Source organism: Oratosquilla oratoria, chromosome 1, assembly GCF_046742065.1.
Source record: "Oratosquilla oratoria isolate Oo_2021 chromosome 1, ASM4674206v1, whole genome shotgun sequence".
NCBI classification, from domain to species: domain Eukaryota; kingdom Metazoa; phylum Arthropoda; class Malacostraca; order Stomatopoda; family Squillidae; genus Oratosquilla; species Oratosquilla oratoria.
The window spans coordinates 117,568,731-117,590,032 of record NC_134777.1 but is presented as its reverse complement, the minus strand read 5'-3'; the positions used below and the strand labels follow the sequence as shown (position 1 = coordinate 117,590,032).

Below are 21,302 nucleotides of genomic sequence, written 5' to 3'. Positions count from 1 at the left end.
ACCAAGATCCACCGGGGGAGGGGGAAAGATCCACCGGGGGAGGACCAAAATCCACCACAAGAACCACGATCCACTAAGTGGAACCAAGATCCACCAGGGGAAGCAAAACTCGCCCAACCCTGTAATCTGCATTGGAATTCCCTGCGAGGATTTAATCGTGTCCCCAAGCGAATATATTCCATCGAGAGGGGGGGGGGGAGAGCGTCGCTGCATTGACCGGGTCTAACAAATACCTAAACTTATTCAGTGCATCGCTAATTAGCCAGGATTTCCTCTCAGGCATTCGGGGGGCTCGGACAGGATTAATTACAAAGAAAATGAAAATAAAAATATCCATTTTGACCAGACAAGACAATTTTTTTTTCTAAAGTTCTCTACGTCCACTACTGCCAGGCCTTGTATGAAGTAATGACAACACAAGTTTTATCCCGTCAATATTTCAGTGACTTTGGTGATACCCTTACAGCCCAGAGTCACGTAGCATGTCTTTATGACCGGAGACTGGTATTCATGCAAAGATTAATGTCGATTACTTTGAAACTTTTACTGTTGTCCTTTTCTGGCGCGACACGGTTCCAAAAGGACAGAAGCGCTGGTTACATCCTGACGAGTTTATTCACCTGTGGGAAGGACCCTATTCCCCAGTGGTTCTAAAACTGGGGTCCTATTAGGACCCTGGGGTGGCCAGAGAGTTCCCTAGGTGGGACCGCTAACCGAAATATAGTGAGGTTTAGTGGATATGTTTACACATTTTAGTTATGAAGCGGTCTCTCGTGAGGGAATGAAGAACAGCAGTCCATAGGGGTACGTGAGCAGACTAAGTTGATGACGTCACTAACGCCCAGGAACGCGATCACATTCCTCAGCTATTTTCCGGACCCGAGTAATCAATACTCAGGGGGCAACACATACACATACATACACACACACACACACACGCACACACACACACACACACACACACACGCACACACACACACACACACACACACACACACGCACGCACGCACACACACACACTTTCCTGTCTACTCCAGGACATGAATATATTGCAGTGTTTCAAAACGCGTCCGGGGTTGGCATTTTAAACAAAGGAAAAAAATGCGTCATTCCTTATAATTATCAAGATCTTCAGTAACCACTCGATAATCTCCAACAGGTGTTCAGAGGCACTTCCTCGTGGAGAGAAAAAAAAATACCCTTTAAGTTATGTATAAAAAAAAAAAAAAATCCGCATTTTTCACCACAAAGATTGAAAGCGAGATCAAGTATCACTGCGAATACAAGAACGCGAGTATAATGTTCTTATAAAAGAGCGAGTGTATAAATGTGAATGTGAAAATATGAGCGCGTGTGTGAAAATGTGAGTAAAAGAACGCAATAGTGTGAAAAATCGCGCAAGAGAAAAAGCGAAATCGAAAACGGACACCAAGAACAACGTTGTTCCAACCAGACCCACCACACCTTCCATACGAAAAGAACAAGAACCTTTTACCTCTTCGCCAAGAACATGACCACCTCCCTTCCCTTCCCTTCTACTTCAGGAGCTCAAGAACACTTACCCCATCAGGACTGTCGGCCCAGGGCTCGGCTTCGGTGCGTCCTACGCGTTTGACAGCCACTACCTCCTCCGTCACTACCCCTTCGTCGCTGCTGGCGTCCATGTCTCGTTCCTGCTGCTGTTGCTGCTGCTGCTGTAGTGGCAGAAGAAGGGAGAACGTGTAAGCTTAGGTAATCCTGAAGGAGATGTGAGAGAATAAAAGGGTATTACACAACTACATTCAATGCAGTTTCCGATACTTTCACATCACCTACAACTTTGTGAAAGAACTACATGTACCATTCCTAATAATACCTGCCCCCACAAAAAATAAATTTCATTGCTCCGTGGAGAACAGCGAAAAAATATGAATAAATAAATAAATAAATAAAAGGAAGCAGCAATAGATATACACCAAATAAACAACAACAAAAGATGTACCAACAATTCTCATGTATCGTGGGTCAGGTTGGAATATCCACTATGGTACAAGATACATTTACACACTTTATTCTGGCTAACGGGTCCTTCCTCCTTCCCGCCAAAAGCGAAACAAGCCGAGGCCGCCCGCAGACTACAACTACTCACCGATTACCCTGAACTACTCTACAACCCTTTCCCTATTACTTGTACAGTCACGAGCAAAAGTTTTGACCAACTTCAGTTTATAATATAAAATTCAAATCCTGTCTGAAAACTTTTTCTATCTATTCAAGAAAATTACCCAATTGTAAGCTATGTACTACATAGGAAAACATGTCACGTACTTTACACACACACACACACACACACACACACACACACCGTGGCGCAGTGGTTAGAGTTCCCGACTGCCACTACGGTGGTCCGGGTTCGAACCCCGTTAGGGCTGAAATAATTTCAGTATCGCTGCGCTGCGAGTCGTCACTCCAACTCTCGTGGGCGGGGAGTTGGGTTTGTGTGTGTGCGTGTAAGGTCACAGCATTACCCATAGATCGGTCATATACGAGCTCTGAGCTCTCTTTCGGGAGGGAAAATAGCTGTCGATCACGAGTCCAACACGTGATCCAAGACCATGGTGAATCATGATGAACCACACACCCACACACAAATTGACGTAGTGAGAAGTCTAGCGTGGATCACAAATTGATCGTAACTGTACATTTGCTTTGGCTTCCATGACACCTTTGGCAGAATCTTCCAACTGATAAAATGGCAAACTTTATTCCTCTCTACACTACGGAACCAATTCCATGACAGCTGGACCAGTTCCATGACAGCTGGACCCCTACCAGCTGGCTCTAGGGACCCAACCATCTACCTCCCAGATGGTCTTTGTCCTTGACCACTTGAAACAGATATTTGTCGACTTAACAAGGAGCTAAATGAGGAAAAGAGGTCTCATCTTGACTGTCACACACACACACACACACACACACACACACACACACACACACACACACACACACACACACACACACACACACATACACAAACACACACACTGGGTATATACGTTTCGGTATTATAGATCAGACACCTAATTTGACACCTATAGGGAAAAAAACTCCTATGGGACGACATATCACGCCCGTATTGACAAAACATCACGCCCATAAGACATGACATCACGTACGTGAGTCATCCCCCACGCCTAGGAGACAAGATATCGATGGCAATCTCTCCTAACGAACGCAGTCTGACAGATCTGTCCATCACTGCCCGAGCCAACGACCCTACAATACGGCAACGCACTTTACACGTCTTCTCCTAAACACCGATAACATTTCAATTAGCTTTATTCAACTGATTGATGGGAAGAGAGACGTCAGATTCTAGAGAAATAGAGATATTGGTCACTAGAAAATCTCCTCTTTCCCTCCATGAGCCGAATAAAATCGTTTAATGTTGGCTAGAGAAGAATCCGTTACAGGGCGTCACCGTGTTTAATTTAACGGAAACCAGACGCTGGGCAGACGACGCACCTTGGCGGGCGACGTTGCTGCTGCTGCTGCTGCTGTCTCGCCCGTTTTCCTTCTCCTCCCGTGTGGTGAGTGGGTGGGGGAGGGGGAGTGTGAGGGTGGGAAAGAGGGAGTGTGAGGGTGGAAGAGGGGGAAACGGTCAGTTTCCTCTTCAGCGTTTGCGCCCCACGTGCAGGTGTAAGGATGGATGGGTGGGAGAAGAAAGGGGGGAGGGGGTGGGGAAATCGATGCTATGGGTGGGGCCACTAAGGCTCGCCCTTTTTTCTATGGGTGCCCTTCCACCACACCCTTACCCGTTCATGCACCCATCCATACATCCACATTTCTTTTCCCAACGACTTGACAACATCATCTTGTTTCGAATTCACAACGTTAAAATTCTTACACACATTCAAATACAGACTACTCAAAACTGTACTGACAAGAATTCCGATTCAGAAATCATAACTTGCTCACACGCATACACTCACACATAAAAGAATTAGAAAAAAAAACACGCACGCAAGCATTTTACCTACATACTCTACAAAGCCCCAGACACGAATGCTCTACTTACATCCACCTTCATTCACTCCAAATTCATTTATCCACTCAATTCCACTCTACTACAATCAAACACTACAATCGTTAAATCTAAATAATCTAACGCCACTCACACCCTGAGGAATGTTCTTAGTTTAATAAAAAATAAAATAAAAATGTATAATTTGACGAAAGATTAAGATAAATATATAGTTCGGCAATTAACACCCTTACGCATATCTGGCCACGCCCCTGACTCATACTGAACGCTGATTGGCCAGTACAAACTAACAGTTTCGCTTTTCGACTCGTCAAACTAAGCATGTCAACATTTGTCAATTTGAATCTCACAAAAATGACAAATGCCTACCACATGCGATCAAAATCAGGATTTTGAATAATTTTTTCTTAGTAAATATTCATTATTTTGTTTTGTAGCGAGCTGGATGGTAAAAACTTGCGTATACCGGTTTCTTGACAAAATGAAAATTCGAAACACTATACTAAGATCGTCACGCTAATGTGACAATGATAACGTTGCTACTATATTTACGTTTGCAACTAGTCCGTTTCTGCTTCACGGTTTTTAACATTAACACGTCACGAGAAATTTGAACTATATTACCACAATTCAATCTCACGTTTCTACACAAATCTTCGGCCAAAACTATCCTAAGACTTCACGTATTTTATGCTCAAGTTTCCATGATATTGAGCATTATTTCACCAATGTCACATAATAATCTTATCTAGAACCACCACTTCAGATTACTAAACATCTTATTTTGATCATAACAAATCTACAGGTCTTGGCACTTCTCCGACCACTATAATCTAGCGAAGAAAAAACGGTTACAGAAAAATTGCTGAACATATTACAAGTAAAAAAAATATATCAACTAGCCCCTGTCAACCACCGCGTTACTAACCACTTGTTTAGGTACAAGTAATACCACGACAACCACAACCACAATAATCACTTCAGCTAATCCGCTTCAAGTTTGGGTGCGTCTGAGCAATCAACAAATTGACGTTTATCTGATCACAATCAATATTAAAAAAAGAACGTAAACCTTTAAATACTACCATCTCATCACTGCTTTCAAATATACTTTAACAAACACGTACCTTAAGAGTTAATTCAACAAATTTTGCACAAGACGAAAGCAAACTCACACTCCTCTCCGATATGGGCGACTCCGGATGCAAACTATCCTCACTCCGGGGCGATGCCTCCTTGTCGGATTTGTACTGGGGCGAGGTGGCAGGGACCTGGAAGAAGCATATTTACGTGCATGAGTTTATCTTCAACGTTTGTTTGTTTCTTTCAATTAATTTCACTTGTTTTGATTTAAAAGAACAAAATTTACAACATTCACAATTTAACAAAATAATAATGTCTATTTTTAACATAGTTGCAGAAAATATTAAATGTAAACAATATTAATTTCCCCACAATACTTGTATATTTCCTATACACATAGATGGGGCACGTAATAATAACGTTTAGCAATCCGGAATTAACAGCATGTATATGTATTCTGGCTGCCGCCAGACGATTTTATTCACACGATGAAACCCGCCCATAATTCAAAAGCTCGTAACTTGATCAATCACTCGTGAATTCACGCTTCGCAACTCAAGAGGGGATTGATATTAGAAAATGAAAGATAAGTTTAGCACCTCAAAGGGATTAAATATTGAGGATTAATATTAGGAAATGAAAGAGATGAGTTTGGAGCATCATTGGCCAACGTTGCCAGTTTTCCTTCCCGGTAGTAGAATGAGTCAGCAAGTGGGAAATCCAGATGCCGGAAATTTCCCGATTACCGGACACATTTCATCGACAAACAAATTACGAACTGGCAATAGTGACGTATATAAATGTACGATATTAATGACCTTCGTAATTTCGGTCTGGCTTTTCTGATGACAAGATATTTATTTGTTTCAACTTGTGAAACATTTTCGTTTCGCGAAAGGATTTGTCGTCAATTTTACCTTTAGAGTTTCGTATCAAAATATCGACATTTTTCATACCACTAAACATTGTATCCCAATTATTTTTTTATTATATCGTCATAACCAACAATACGTGCTTCAAAACAAGCAAATATAGGCAACAGGTTATAAATTCCAATTTCACAAAACTAAAGTCACCCATTATTTTGCCAAAGAGGACTGACTTCTGCATGTAAACAAACGCCTTCGCGTCCCACCCAGCAGGAATACGAAATCAAATGCTTCAAAACTCCCTCTGATATCAAGAGAAGAATATCACCAGTCCTATAAAAAATAATACAAGCCCAAATAAGGACAGATGCCTGGATGTTATACTTACAAAGGGTGTGAGATGTCTGAGGGAGTGTGCTCACAAACCCGACAACCATCACTAGCCCTCCTCCGAACCCGTGTCCACTGGCTACATCTCAATGCAACCGAACACATTTTTTTTCTTAACGCAGAGGTCAAGAAAAAAAATAAAAAACACTCTGCACTGAGAATATATCCAAGGAGCCAAAGAATTTAGCATATTCACTCCTATTTACCCAAAAGCTAATATGAAATCAAAATATAAATGCAACTTCAAACCAACACATTACTGATATTCTAAGCAAATTAACATTTCTATTACCCAGAACTTCTTTTTCTTTATCTAACAAACTTGATTACTGCAACCAATCTCGCTAGGAAAATTGCTACTAACTTCGCTGGCCAACATGAGAATGCATACTAATTTTTTCCTACCAATTAATAACTTTTAATCTATGAAATAAAAAATACATCGGGCATCACAAATGAAGGCAATCAAATGGTCAATTAAACGAGATGAATCGTAATTTCATCTTGACAAGTTAGAACATTTGCATTTCCGCTTTGCTATCGATTTTGATCCGAGAAATTATTCAATTTTAATATCAAAATAACTTGTACAGGAAACGTCCATTATATACAATAATTCTTATCATTAATGTGATAAATACATCCAGTGCATACAACGCTTAAAACATTTAATCTAAAATAGTATGAAACGAACCTATTTTCTAGGCAACCACGCAGAACCATAGAAAACGGAATCTTGCAAGGCGCAACAAGCAGTAACTATATTAATTTCATAACACAACTGTGGCCACTTTAGCAACAAACTTGACATTCTAAATTAACAATAAGACTATTCAATGTTAGTAATATCAACAACAATGGCTAATTAGATTCTCCATTGTACTACAGGAAATAGAGATGAGGTGGAAGGGAGGGGGGTTGGCGAATGAAGGGAAGAGGGATGCTGAGAGGGAGAGGAGAGAGATGAGGAATATTCTACCATTTTCTTGTCAATAACCAGCGTTTCTATCCTTGGGGACAGCAATATCGAGCCGAAGAGATGGTAAAAAGAAAGATTTAAGGAGGACAGGGCGGTGTGACAGTAGAAAAAAAAATCAGTATTATCTTTTCAGTAGTAATTAGTCTCAAAGAGAGAGAGAGAGAGAGAGAGAGAGAGAGAGAGAGAGAGAGAGAGCAGAGAAAAAAGAGAAGATGAGAGAAGAGAGATGAAGAAAGATGAGGGGAGATGAGAGAAAGAAGTGAGAGATGAGATTTGAGGAAAGATGAGAGAAGAGATGAGAGAAGAGAGATAAGAGAAGAGAGAAGAGAGATGAGAGAAGAGAAGAGAGAAAGAGATGAGAAAAGAGATAAGAGAAGAGTGAAGAGATATAAGAGAAGTGAGAAGAGTGATGAGAAGAGATGAGAGAAGATGAGAGAAGAGATGAGAGAAGAGAGATAAGAGAAGAGAGAAGAGAGATGAGAGAAGAGTGATGAAAGAGATGAGAGAAAAGAGGAGATGAGATGAAAGATGAGATGAAAGATGAGGGAAGAGATGAGAGAAGAGAGTTGAGAGGTGAGAGATGAGAGATAAGAGAAACAAGATTAACAAGAGACAAAAGGGAGACGAGAGATGAGAGAGATATGAAAGAGGGGTACAGCAATCGTACCCGGAAGAAATATTTATTTAATTTATTTACATTTTTATTAATCTATTTGTTTTACGAGACTGGATCTATGTAGAAAACGGCGCGACATTTGGTAGACGAGAGAAGCAAAATTTTGTCGTCGAACTTTGGAAACTAGGGGATGAAAAAAAAAATCAACATGGACAGAGGCTGTGTCGACACGACACAACCAGCAGTGTCATGACACAGGAATGGCAGCAAAGCTCCATCGCCGAGAGAAAATGACCACAAGGTTGAAAATGCCGCACTCCAACAATGGGAAATGGCACCAACGTACACTGCCGAATAAAAGATAGTACACACAGATATGCTTGGTTTACAGGAAATCACATGGAATAAGCAGACAGGGACGCGCTCGCGCGCATACATACACGAACACACACACACACACACACACATGCGCGCGCGCACACACACACGCACACACACACACACGAAAACTCATACACACAAACACGCACACATACGCGAACACGCACACACACGAGCACACACACGAACACGCACACATACATAGGCACATGCACACACATACGAACACACACACAATGCCTAAACTTTAAACAAACGAATAATACACAATATGGAAATAAACAGGAAACTACTTGTGTAAACATAAATGAAACATATTGACGCGTCCATCACTATTATATAAAAATGTACAACGCACCTTCACTCATTTGATTCCGATGTTCTCCATACGATTTCATTTAGCTAAAGGAGAATTTCACTGTAATTAGGCGATTAAGAATATCTTTATCCTTTGCCTATTGTATTCTGGCCGAAGCTAAACGATTTCATTCATCTTTGGAAGGAAGATTATATTTTCCCCAATTTGACAAACTGGACTTCGCTTTGGGAAAAGAATACAAACAGAACGCTGTTGGTAGTTGTCTGAGGTCGTCGGAGGTTATCGTCACCGTCGTCGTCGTCGTTGTACATACATATACCAAATGCTTTTCGCCCTTACAAGGGAGGTAGCAAAAGAAAAAAAAAAAAAAAATTATAGAAACCACTCCCACCCATTCCATCCCATACATACTCCACTCCCCTCCACCCTCTTCCCTCACTCTTATCTTGGCACCTCCTGGATGACGGGTCACCCCTGCATCTTGTCCACTGCCCTGGGTCAGAAGCAGTGTCACAAGACAGCACATCCACAGCAAGGACGTTTTATTAAATCGTCGACCTCCTCTCCGTCCCCTCATGCAGAAAAGGAGAAGACGGGGTGAAATCCTTTCGTCGTTGTTGTAAGTTCTAAAAAAATTTCTTTGAAAGCCCTCCCCCCTCCCCCCTCCCCCTCAGGGTCCAATTTAGTTTTCATCACACGTCCCGCCCTTGAAACGAGTCTGCACACTCCTCCTCTTCCTGGGAGGGTGATTAATGATAATCCCCACCGATTCAAGCAGCTTCTTCGTGGGTTCTCTCGTGCTTATGAGCTCCATTTTTCTTCCTTTTCTTTCTTCTTTCTTTCTTTCCAGATTCCAGCTCAGACCTGGTCATTGTTTCTCACTTTCTTTCCTCGAGTGAGACTTTGGAACCGCTCCCCCCCCCCCCCCAGCCAACTTCTCGGCCATTTCTCACTCAATTTTGGGTCATATTTCTTCAAAATCGGTGGAGAGAGAAGAGGCAGAAGAGGATGAAGAGGAAGAGAAGAACGAGGATGAGAACACGCATGACAAGAACGAAGATGAGAACAAGTATGATAAGAATGAGGAGAAGAACGGGGATAAGAACAAGTACGAGAAGAACGAGGATGAGGACAAGTATAAGAACGAGGAAAAGAAAAAAGAAGTAAATAACAAGGAGAACGAGAGAAAGAACAAAAAGAACAAAGTAGATAAGAATGCGGGAAAGAACAAAAAGAACAAAGACAATAACGAAAAGAACGGAAGAAACAAGAAGAACCTGGAAAAGAACAAAAAGGACGAAGTAATTAAGAACGCGGTAAAGAACAAAAAGAACAAAGAAAGTAACGAAAAGAACGGGGGAAGGAACAAGACGAACGAGGAAAAGAACAAAAAGAACGAAGGAAATGACTAGAAGAACAAGGGAAAGAACGAGAAGAACGACGAATGAACAAGTTAAGGAAATTGGTGATTATAATGAAGACGAAAAATGGCGGCGGAGGAGGAGGGCGTAGTTCCGTTGGGAATCGATCCCAGCCCCTGCCGCCAAGTGATTTTTATCAGTGAAAAAGGTCGACACTGATTCTCAAGGTGAGGGTGTGGGGCATGACAAGAATTTAGGGGTGAGGGGTAATGGTTTCCTGTTACAAATTATACATTTCTACATGAGATGAACTTGAAGAGGAAGAAGAGGAAGAGGAAGAGGAGGAGGAAGAGGAGGGAGAAGGAGGAAGAAGAGGATGAGGAGGAAGAAGAGGAGGAAGAAGAGGAGGAAGAAGAAGAGGAAGAAGAGGAAGAAGAGGAGGAAGAGGAGGAAGAAGAGGAAGAAAAAGAGTAGGAAGAAGAAAAGGAAGAAGAGGAGGAAGAAGAGGAGGATGAAGAAGAAAAGGAAGAAGAGGTAGATGAAGAAGAAAAGGAAAAAGATGAAGATGAAGAAGAAGATGAAGAAGATGAAGATGAAGATGAAGAAGAAGATGAAGAAGATGAAGATGAAGAAATCATTCCGTCCTTACAGAAGAAACGAGATAATTATGCCTCAACTTTGTAATAAAGCAAAGGGCTTCTCTTCATCAACATTCTATTTATTTTCATTTATTTATTATCATTATTTCATTTTATCTATTTATTTATTTATTATTTTCTTCATGGCAGAGTGGGATTTGGAAGATATATGATGGGGAACCACACAAGTGTTGAGAATTCATGAAGCGGGTGAGGGTAATTAGTTACAATCACCTCAACTTTTTCACTGCTATTCACTTACGTACTTGTTCGATCTGCCGCCAGGCGATTTTAATCAGCCGAAGAAAGGCATCTTGTGCCCAGGGTGAGGATTAACCTCCGAGTTAGAGGATTAAATCTCCTTCATGGAGCCAAATCCTCTTCTGAGCCTTTAACTCAGTTGGAAGACAATTAAATTTCCGGACGCCTCCTTCGCTCGGTTAAAAATGAAGCAATAAAGGTGAAATGAAACGAAATTAAATGAAATGAAACGAAATGAAACGAAGTGAAACTAGATGAAATAGAATAGAATAACAGAAAATGAAATTAGGAATTAAATAAATAAATATGGATATTGAAAAATAAAAGGAAAAATTTAACTCCAATAGAACTACAAATATAAACACGATAATGACATTGCACAAATCATAAAACAAGGTAAAATAAAAGTACTAAAATAAAGATACAAAATTAAAATTAAATTAAAAATTCAACTGGAATAAAATCACAAAAATAAACACGATAATGACGTAGTACAAATCATGAAACAAGAAAAAAAAACGCTAAAATACATCTAAAATATATAATCAAATTAGAATAGAAAATAATTATTATTTCACTGTAAAGAAAAGGCTTAACATGATTATTGTAGTGAATATTAGTAACCTCTTGTCAAACTGTGCCGAGACTAAACACATGTATATTATATATATATACACACACAATTATATTATATATATATATATAAATATATATATACATATATATATATATACATATACATTTGTGTACAAGAAACTAAGATTATAATGCCGACCGTTTGTTCCCCTTATCTGACCATCGTAATTAGTTCAGAGTTTTTATTCGCGTTTTTCCCCCTCACTGCAAAACCCTTTCATCTATCTTCATTCTCCTTCCACGTACCCTCAGACATTACGAACAAATTCCCCTACCTCTCCTCGGTCTTCGACCACCATGAGGCTATGACAGACATCAGTGAATTTATATTTTCGGAAACTATCATCATCATTCTCATCCTCATCCTCATCCTCCTCATCCTCATCCTCCTCATCCTCATCCTCCCTCATACCCCTCCTCATTCTCATCCTCCTCATTCTCATCCTCCTCATTCTCATCCTCCTCATTCTCATCCTCCTCATTCTCATCCTCCTCATTCTCATCCTCCTCATTCTCATTCTCATCCTCATCCTCATTCTCATCCTCCTCCTCATTCTCATCCTCCTCCTCATTCTCATCCTCCTCCTCATTCTCATCCTCCTCCTCATTCTCATCCTCCTCCTCATTCTCATCCTCCTCCTCATTCTCATCCTCCTCCTCATTCTCATCCTCCTCCTCATTCTCATCCTCCTCCTCATTCTCATCCTCCTCCTCATTCTCATCCTCCTCCTCATTCTCATCCTCCTCCTCATTCTCATCCTCCTCCTCATTCTCATCCTCCTCCTCATTCTCATCCTCATTCTCATCCTCCTCCTCATTCTCATCCTCCTCATTCTCATCCTCCTCATTCTCATCCTCCTCACTATCATCATCCTCACTATCATCATCCTCATTATCATCATCCTCATTATCATCATCCTCATTATCATCATCCTCATCCCCATCATTCTCATCCCCATCATTCTCATCCCCATCATTCTCATCCCCATCATTCTCATCCCCATCATTCTCATCCTCATTATCATCATTACCATTATCATTATCATCATTATTCTTTTTTTTTTCAAAATCTTGTGTATCTGGGACCTTCCTCCACTTCACACTGGTCACATTCTCGTCAACTTTTGCAAATTTGAACAACTAGAAGACGACTTCGCTAACAGTATTCTAGACTTCATCATGAGTATTTCAACATGTCTAACATTCGTTGAGGTTCAACTGTTCGTCATTCAACTTTTCAGTGTATGACGCAAATGTAATTTGACATTTGGAGATTCGAAAAACGAACAATTGTAACCGAAGTCGTTTCTACTCAAACGAACACACGAAAGCTGACGGCGACTGGCCGAGTGTGACGCTGTCTCTAATTCCAAAGTTCCAATCTTAGAATGTTAAAAAATATATCCTTCCTTTTACTGACCCTTCTGCCCCTGGGCATCCCGTATACCTTACCCTAATATCAGTGTTCCCTGTATGGTGTGCGCCTGCGCGTGTGCACACACGTTTTACACACACACACAAACACACACACGCACGCACACATACACACAAACGCACACTCACACATACACACGCGCACACACAAAAATTCACAACTTTCAAGAATATATACTCATATTTTCTAAAGAAATTTTATATCAATCGTACGATTTTATGCTAATTTAAAAAATATAGGAACATTTCAAATACCGTAAATTGAAAAATTAACGCACACATTTGCTGTGTGCGTCTGCTTTCAATTATCAACATTTGATCAATTGCGAGTCGCTTGGATACGTACGCACCTACATTGCAATAAATAACAATTTTGCACTCGAGCACATTTCTGCAATGACCCAATATATCATGACAAACACTTCCAATCAAACCCGTGTAAAGAGTCGATCTCACTACTCTCTCTCATATTCACATACACATATGAATAATCCTAACTAAACAATACACAAATATATCAGCATTCAGTCGTGAGAGAAATCAGTAATTCTCTAAAAATATATTTCATAAGAAAAAATATCTTGTATATGCATATGACGAAGGCGATGGAGACAAAGCTAAGGACTCCACAGAGGAGAATGGAGAGATCAATGACGGGAATAACGCTGAGAGACCGAAAGAGAGCAAGTTGGGTGAGAGAGCAGACTTGAGTGAAAGATATTGTGGAGGCGATGAAAGAGAGGAAGTGGAATTGGGCAGGTAAGCGTGAACGACTGTTGAGCGATGGAGCAAGTGTGTTACTGAGTGGACGCCGCGAGAGGGGAAGCGTGGAAGAAGGAGACCAGACAGGAGGCGTAGAGACGAGACTGAGAAGTTTGCAGGAGTGACGTGGCAGAGGTTAGCGCGGTCGTGTGAATCATGGATTGCTATGAAGGAGGCCTTTGTTCAGCAGTCGACTCAGGATGGTTGATTTGATTTGATGTTGATTAATATGCATATATATTTAAATATATATACCTGCCTCCCAGTACTCTACACAAATACTTTCTTTGTGGTTGTCTCTCTCTCTATCACATACATTTTCGTACATTCGTTCTTCTAACCCCCATTCCCTAGGATTTGCAACGCGTAATCGGCTCCCAGCGGATTAGCAGATTATGACCAGGCGCGACCTGACTCGACCTTGACATGATTCGACCCGACCTTGACATGATTCGACCCTGGCCCGATTCGACCTCGACTCGAATCGACTTGACCCTGACCTGGCTCGACCTTGACCCTGACCTGGCTCGACCTTGACCTTGACCCGACTCGACCTTGACCCGACTCGACTCGACCCTGACCCGACCCGACTCGACCTGACCCGACCCGACTCGACCTGACCCGACTCAACCTGACCCGACCCGACCTGATCCAACCTAAGCAGCCATTTCTCACACTTCCATCCACTCCCCTCCCTCCCTTGTCTCAATTATCTCTTACACGTGTTCATTAGCAAGATTGTAGCAAGCGTTCAACTTTGAACACGAAAAGAGCGTCTTAACCAGTTTCTTGTCAGGATTTTAAATTTAATAATCTTATTATGGCTGTCGCCAGGTGATTTTATTCCACAGTAGGACCTTTCCCACGGCACTATAGGATTTATGACCCATCTCCATTAACCCCAAGAATATATCAACATCAACAATAACAATATATTTTTCATTATAAAACAAAAAATAAACGAAAATATATATATATTTCATTCGCCAGGCATTCTGGGAATTGAAAAAATTCTTCCTCTCGTAATGTTTATTCGAAAACAACAATGGGGCATGACTCAATGTATAGAATTATTTCAATAACGGGTAATTTGCGTCACCACTGTCCTACAACCCTAAACGCAGTTTTAAAGGACTGTTTTTTACTTTCATTCTGTCTTCTCTCTCTCTTCCTGTGCGTGTGTGCGTGTGTGTGTGTGTGTGTGTGTGTGTGTGTGTGTGTGTGTGTGTGTGTGTGAGTGTGAGTGTGTGTATGTGTGAGTGTGAGTGTGTGTATGTGTGAGTGTGAGTGTGTGTATGTGTGAGTGAGTGTATGTGTGAGTGTGAGTGTATGTGTATGTGTGTGTGTGTGTGCGTGTGTGTGTGTGTGCGTGTGTGTATGTGTGAGTGTGTGTATGTGTGACTATGTGTATGTGTATGTGTATGTGTGTGTGTGTGTGTGTGAGTGTGTGTATGTGTGAGTGTGTGTATGTGTGAGTGTGTGTATGTGTGAGTATGTGTATGTGTATGTGTGTGTGTGTGTGTGTGTGTGTGTGTGTGTGTGTGTGTGTGTGTGTGTGTGTGTGTGTGTGTGTGTGTGTGTGTGTGTGTGTGTGTGTGTGTGTGGGCGCGCACGTGCGCCTGCGTTAATACAAGTTCCTATGCATTTTTCCAATGTCGCGCGGCGCTCCCTTGATAATAATGCATGCTGGGCGGGCAGGACAACACGTGTTGAGGAACCACAGGAAACGACGATAACGAATCACAATAGATTTCCTTATTTCCATTTTTCTCTTTCTTTCTTATTATTATTGTTATTTGTTCTTTGAAATCATTCAGTTATCTAACTTATTAATTTATTCATCTATTAATTTATTATTTTTCCAACGTTATTTTTTTTTTACTATTTTCTTATTTGTTCTATCAAATATTTATTCAACCATTTTTTATTTCTTCATTCGTGTATTCACTCTCTCTTTTTCGTTTTTTAATTATTCTATTTATTTTTCTAAAATATTCACTCTATCATCAATTTTATCTATCCATCTATTTATCATTTATTCATTTGTTTTTAAAATGACTATTTAGTTCATCTATCCATTTTTTTATTCATTTATTTACGTTTTCAATATTCTTTTTCCATTTCTTCTTTGAACCGCTCTGTCGTTTGTCCTTTTAAAACATTTATTCAATTATTTAGTTTAGCTATTAATGCATTTATTTATTTATCTATTTTTCATCCGACTTCGTGATGAGCCAGAAGGTCTCAATGCAGACTTCCAAGATTGATCACCGACTCGTTGCAATTTGTCAGGGCCAATGACACGTCCTTTGCAAGTGTCCGTGACAAACAAGTCTGTGGCCGAGAGCCCTCAACCCACAAGTGTGTACGTGACGTGCGCATGCGCGACGCTCGTGTGATGTGATGTGATGTGGTGAGCTGGCAGCCTGACGGTCATGCATGTGATATACGACTCTGACGTGATCTTCTGAATAGTGCTCTTGCCTGGTGGTGGTATTGTTGTTGTTGGTGGTGTTATTGGTGGCGGTTGTTTTGGTGGTGGTGGTGATGGTGTTGTGGTTGGTGGTGTTGTGGTTGGTGGTGGTGATGGTGTTGTGGTTGGTGGTGGTGATGGTGTTGTGGTTGGTGGTGGTGATGGTGTTGTGGTTGGTGGTGGTGGTGGTATAGGTGATGGTGGTATTGGTGGTGGTATTGGTGAGGTGGTATTGGTGGTGGTGGTATTGGTGGTGGTGGTATTGGTGGTGGTGGTATTGGTGGTGGTGGTATTGGTGGTGGTGGTATTGGTGGTGGTGGTATTGGTGGTGGTGGTATTGGTGGTGGTGGTATTGGTGGTGGTGGTATTGGTGGTGGTGGTATTGGTGGTGGTGGTATTGGTGGTGGTGGTATTGGTGGTGGTGGTATTGGTGGTGGTGGTATTGGTGGTGGTGGTATTGGTGGTGGTGGTGATGGTGTTGTGGTTGGTGGTGTTGTGGTTGGTGGTGGTGATGGTGTTGTGGTTGGTGGTGGTGATGGTGTTGTGGTTGGTGGTGGTGATGGTGTTGTGGTTGGTGGTGGTGATGGTGTTGTGGTTGGTGGTGATGGTGTTGTGGTTGTTGGTGGTGATGGTGTTGTGGTTGTTGGTGGTGATGGTGTTGTGGTTGTTGGTGGTGATGGTGTTGTGGTTGTTGGTGGTGATGGTGTTGTGGTTGTTGGTGGTGATGGTGTTGGTGGTGATGGTGTTGGTGGTGATGGTGTTGGTGGTGATGGCGTTGGTGGTGATGGAGTTGGTGGTGATGGAGTTGGTGGTGATGGAGTTGGTGGTGATGGAGTTGGTGGTGATGGAGTTGGTGGTGATGGAGTTGGTGGGGATGGTGTTGCTGTTGGTGGTGGTGGTGATGGTGTTGCTGGTACTGTTGGTGTTGCTAGTATTGTTGGTGGTGGTGGTAGTGGTATTATTGCTGGTGGTGCTGGTGCTGGTGGTGGTGATGGTGTTATTGGTGGGGTTGCTGGTGCTGTTGGTGGCAGTGATCGTAGTGGTAGTAAGAACATAAGAATGAAGGAGACTGCAAGAGACCATAAGGCCTACACTAGGCAGCTCCGTATCCATCACCACATGTCATTCCCATCCATAAAGTTGTCTAATCGTTTCTTAAAACAAATGATAGTTTCAGTGCTTACTACATAGTTACTCAGTCTATTCCATTCCCCGACCACCCTATTAGTAAACTAATTCTTGCCTATTTCCTTCTTAAATCCAAACTTGTCCAGTTTAAATCCATTACTGCGAGTCCTGCCCTGTTGTTTTAATATGATGACCTTGTTCGCATCACCCGTTAAAGCCTTTGATTCACTTGAACGCCTCTAATATATCATCCCGCACTCTCCATCTTTCCACAGTGTAAGTTAAGGTGCCTAAGCTTCTGCTCGTGTGAGGTAAATTTCTGAGCCTAAGTATTAGTTTGGTCATTCTCCTCTGTACTGACTCTAGTGAATTGAGGTTCATTCTTTAGGACGGAGACCAAAACTGTACCGCATAATCAAGGATGGGTGCAACTATCGCTAGATAAGAGTTTGGTAATTACCTCTGCACTTCTATTCGTTACCGTCCAAGCAATGAAACCTATTGCTCTGTTAGCTATATTCCTATGGTTATGGTAGTAGTGACTATGGTTGTGGTAGTAGTGACTGTGGTAGTGGTAGTAGTGATTTAGACAAACTAGTGCACTGGTATGAACAATGGCTTACAAAACGTTATCCAAGTGATTTTAAGGTAGGTGCACGGACCTAAGCTCATACGACATAAGGATAAGACAAAAGCTCACAAGACAATTTCCCACCCTTAATGGGGAAAGAACGACAAACACTCACTTTTTTATATTTCCTTTATCAAATTATTTTTTTTTATATACCATACACAGTCGCACGGCCCTCTGCAGACTAACGCGTCCATGAAGGGGGACAAGAAAATCCTTCAAAGATATATGGGGTACCATTACACTGACTGTGTGGACCACTGGGCTTCCTTTAAGTATGTCTATTCTAATGAATACATTGAATAAAGAGGCACCAAAAAAAGTATTTCACTAAAAACAATGTGGCAAAATGAGAATCTACAGCTAGATCCTCTCAAGGAATCACGAGTCATGACCACTACATCCAATGTTGTCACGGTCGACTCTTATAGATAATCGTCACATCAAGGTCCAATCTCATTGCCTTGTGTGTTTACGGGCTGTGTACCACTGAATACGAGTAAGCAGATCCTTGGCTCAGACACATACAGCGCGAGAACCCTCGAAGAAGTTCACGAACTAGGGAGTTCGACGGAAGAATTGGAGAAAATCAGGTCTTCGTGGAGCTGATCGAAGTCCGAAGATGAGGGAGCCACAAAGGAAAAACGGGAGACTGAACAAGAGTGTTACTGACTGGATGCCGTGAGACGGGAAGCGTGGAAGAGGGAGACCAGACAGAAGGTGGAGAAAGAAGTTAGGGAAGCTTTTGGGAGAGATATGGCAGAGGTTGTGGGACTTCAAACTGCCAATTTATAAACTAAAATGATAAATAGGAGAGTTCTAATGTGCCTGAGAACACCTAACAGTGAATCACCACAAACAACAAAACTCACAACCCAAGTGATATTCCTACAACACACCACCACATGACACGCCACGACACTCACACATGACACAGAAGACACCTCCCTAAGACACCTACGACACGAAAGACATCTATGGCAACCGTGACTTAAACCACACTACAATAACACCTGCAGCACCGGAACTTTGGATATACTGTATAACCGCACCACCTACGGTCAAGCTCCTGGCAGAACACTGGCGAAGATAAACAATTGTCACATCCGGTCACTCTCACCTCATCAATACGGTGACGGGTCACAACTTCCTTCAATTCTGTGACGCCCCATGCCACCCCCCACCCACCCTTCCCCGACCAAATGAAATAGTCTGAATTTGGCGAAAATAAAAAAGTAAACAACACCGCTGTACAAAAGCCATTTGACTTGAGTATCCATTCTATCTGCTTATATATATACACAGAGACAAAAGCTGGAGAGGGTACAAAAGAGAGCGTGCAGGATCATCCTGGGCGTGGAGTACAGCAGCTACGACCATGCTCTTACCACCCTTACTCTATCTAGGGTGTCCCAGCGGCACGGGGAGGCACTAAGGAAATTTTGGGGAAAGCCTGCTTTCCCACCTAGACACCGTCACCTCCTCCTCTGATGCCCCACCAACTCGCCCACGCCCCACTAGACACATAAATAGACTCGTACCAATCAAAGCGCCAAGGACAGACCGCTACAAAAACAGTGCTATCCCTCTATTGTGCACATAATTAACTCATTGTAAAATTGCTCCATGTATATATTCCAAGTTTTATATCTTTAATCAACTTTTCCAATGTATTATTGTCAGTGTACCACTGTAATAGAAATAAACCTTTTATTATTATTATTATTATTATTATTATTACATATACATATATATATATATATATATATATATATATATATACACACGTGTAAACACGTGTGTATACATGTTTGTATACACGTGTGTGTATGCACGCGTGCGTGTGTATGCACGTGTGTGTGTGTATGCACGTGTGTGGGAATGTACGTGTGTGTGGGAATGCACGTGTGTGTGGGAATACACATGCGCGCGCGCGTGTGTGTGCGTGCATGTATGTGTGTGTGTATGCATATGTGTGATGTGTGTGCATGCATGTGTATGCATGTGTGTATATGCACGTGTATGCATGTGTGTGTGCATGTTTGTGTGCGAACTTGTGTGTAAGCGTGTGTGTGTGTATGCATGTGCGTGTTTGTGCATGTGATTGTGCCTTTGTGTGTTTACTCGTGTGCACGTGTCTACACACTTATGCATATGCATGCAGTTATGCATGTAGACAATCCACGTCTATTTGTACTAAAAGAAAAAGAAAAACATTCTTGCGAGTGATTAACAATACAAACACATATCAAAGCGCGCTTGTACATGCATATCAGAGCTCAGACAGGCTCAGAGGCACACACACACACACACACACACACACACACACACACACACACACACACACACACACACACACGCACACACAGATATGAACAACCTACAAGATGTTAAGTGTGACCGCACGCCGGAGTCTGTTGTTGTTGTAGTTGTTGTTGTAGTTGTTGTTATAGTTGTTGTTGTTGTTGACTAGTTTACCAGCGCTTCTATCCTTGTGGGCAACCTCGCAGGCCACGCCCCCCATCGATCCATTGTATTCCTTGTCCATTTTTGGTGAACTTCCCATGTCGCCAAATGGCATTTCGCCAAATCACGTTTAGATGTGTGAGGGGGGGTGGGGGATAAATAGGGTGGGGGAGGGGGTGTAAATAGGGCGAATGAGGGTTAAATCACTGGAGGAGGGGTTAACTGGGAAGGAGTCAAACGAAGAGGGTGAGGGATTAAATCAGTGTAGGATAAACATGATGGGGAAGGGCCAGATGGGAGGTGGGGGAGTGGGATTTCTCGCCGTCTTCTCCTTTTTTCAATGAGGGGAAGGTGAGGGGGGTCGCCGATTTAATGAAGCGGCCTTGCTGTGAATGTGCTGTGTCTTGTGATATCCACTGCTTCTGACCCAGGGCAATGGACAAGATGCAGGGATGACCCGTCATCCAGGAGGTGCCAAGATAAGAGGGAGAGAAGAGGGTGGAGGGGAGTGGAGTGTGATAGGGATGGAATGGGTGGGAGTGGATTTTATGCCTTTGTTTTTTTTTTTTGGCTACCTCCCTTATATGGGGGGAAAAGCCTTTGGTATATATGTATTTATTATTTATTTATCTTTATTTATTTTTTTATTTTTTTATTTATTGATGAAGAGGGATAAGAACTAGACCCAAGGTAAGAGGGACTCGAATCGGTGGGAGTCTGGGGGAGGGGGAAGAACTGGGAGTGGAGGATAGAGGGTAGAGACGGAGTGGGGGTGGGGAAGAATTGCAAAGATGGTGTGCGCGTGCAACTAAAGTCGATTCCCGTTTACGATTAGAGCAATTGCAACCCTC

General features: G+C 42.0%; 1 protein-coding gene across 10 annotated transcripts in view; it reads right to left on the bottom strand.

Moving 5' to 3' along the window:
• Window positions 1–21,302, bottom strand: part of CRMP (Collapsin Response Mediator Protein) — a 237,055-nt gene that overhangs the window by 156,621 nt on the left and 59,132 nt on the right. For 7 of the 10 annotated variants that reach the window (XM_076185022.1, XM_076185057.1, XM_076185082.1 and 4 more), the window contains exons 3-4: window positions 5,152–5,295; window positions 1,563–1,694 (exon numbers count right to left, since the gene is read on the bottom strand). In XM_076185022.1, coding sequence (XP_076041137.1) covers window positions 1,563–1,694; window positions 5,152–5,295 — 276 coding nt within the window. Of the gene's footprint in view, window positions 1–1,562; window positions 1,695–5,151; window positions 5,296–6,364; window positions 6,398–21,302 lie in introns of those variants that run through there. The other 3 variants (XM_076185076.1, XM_076185091.1, XM_076185099.1) reach the window with 2 other exon arrangements.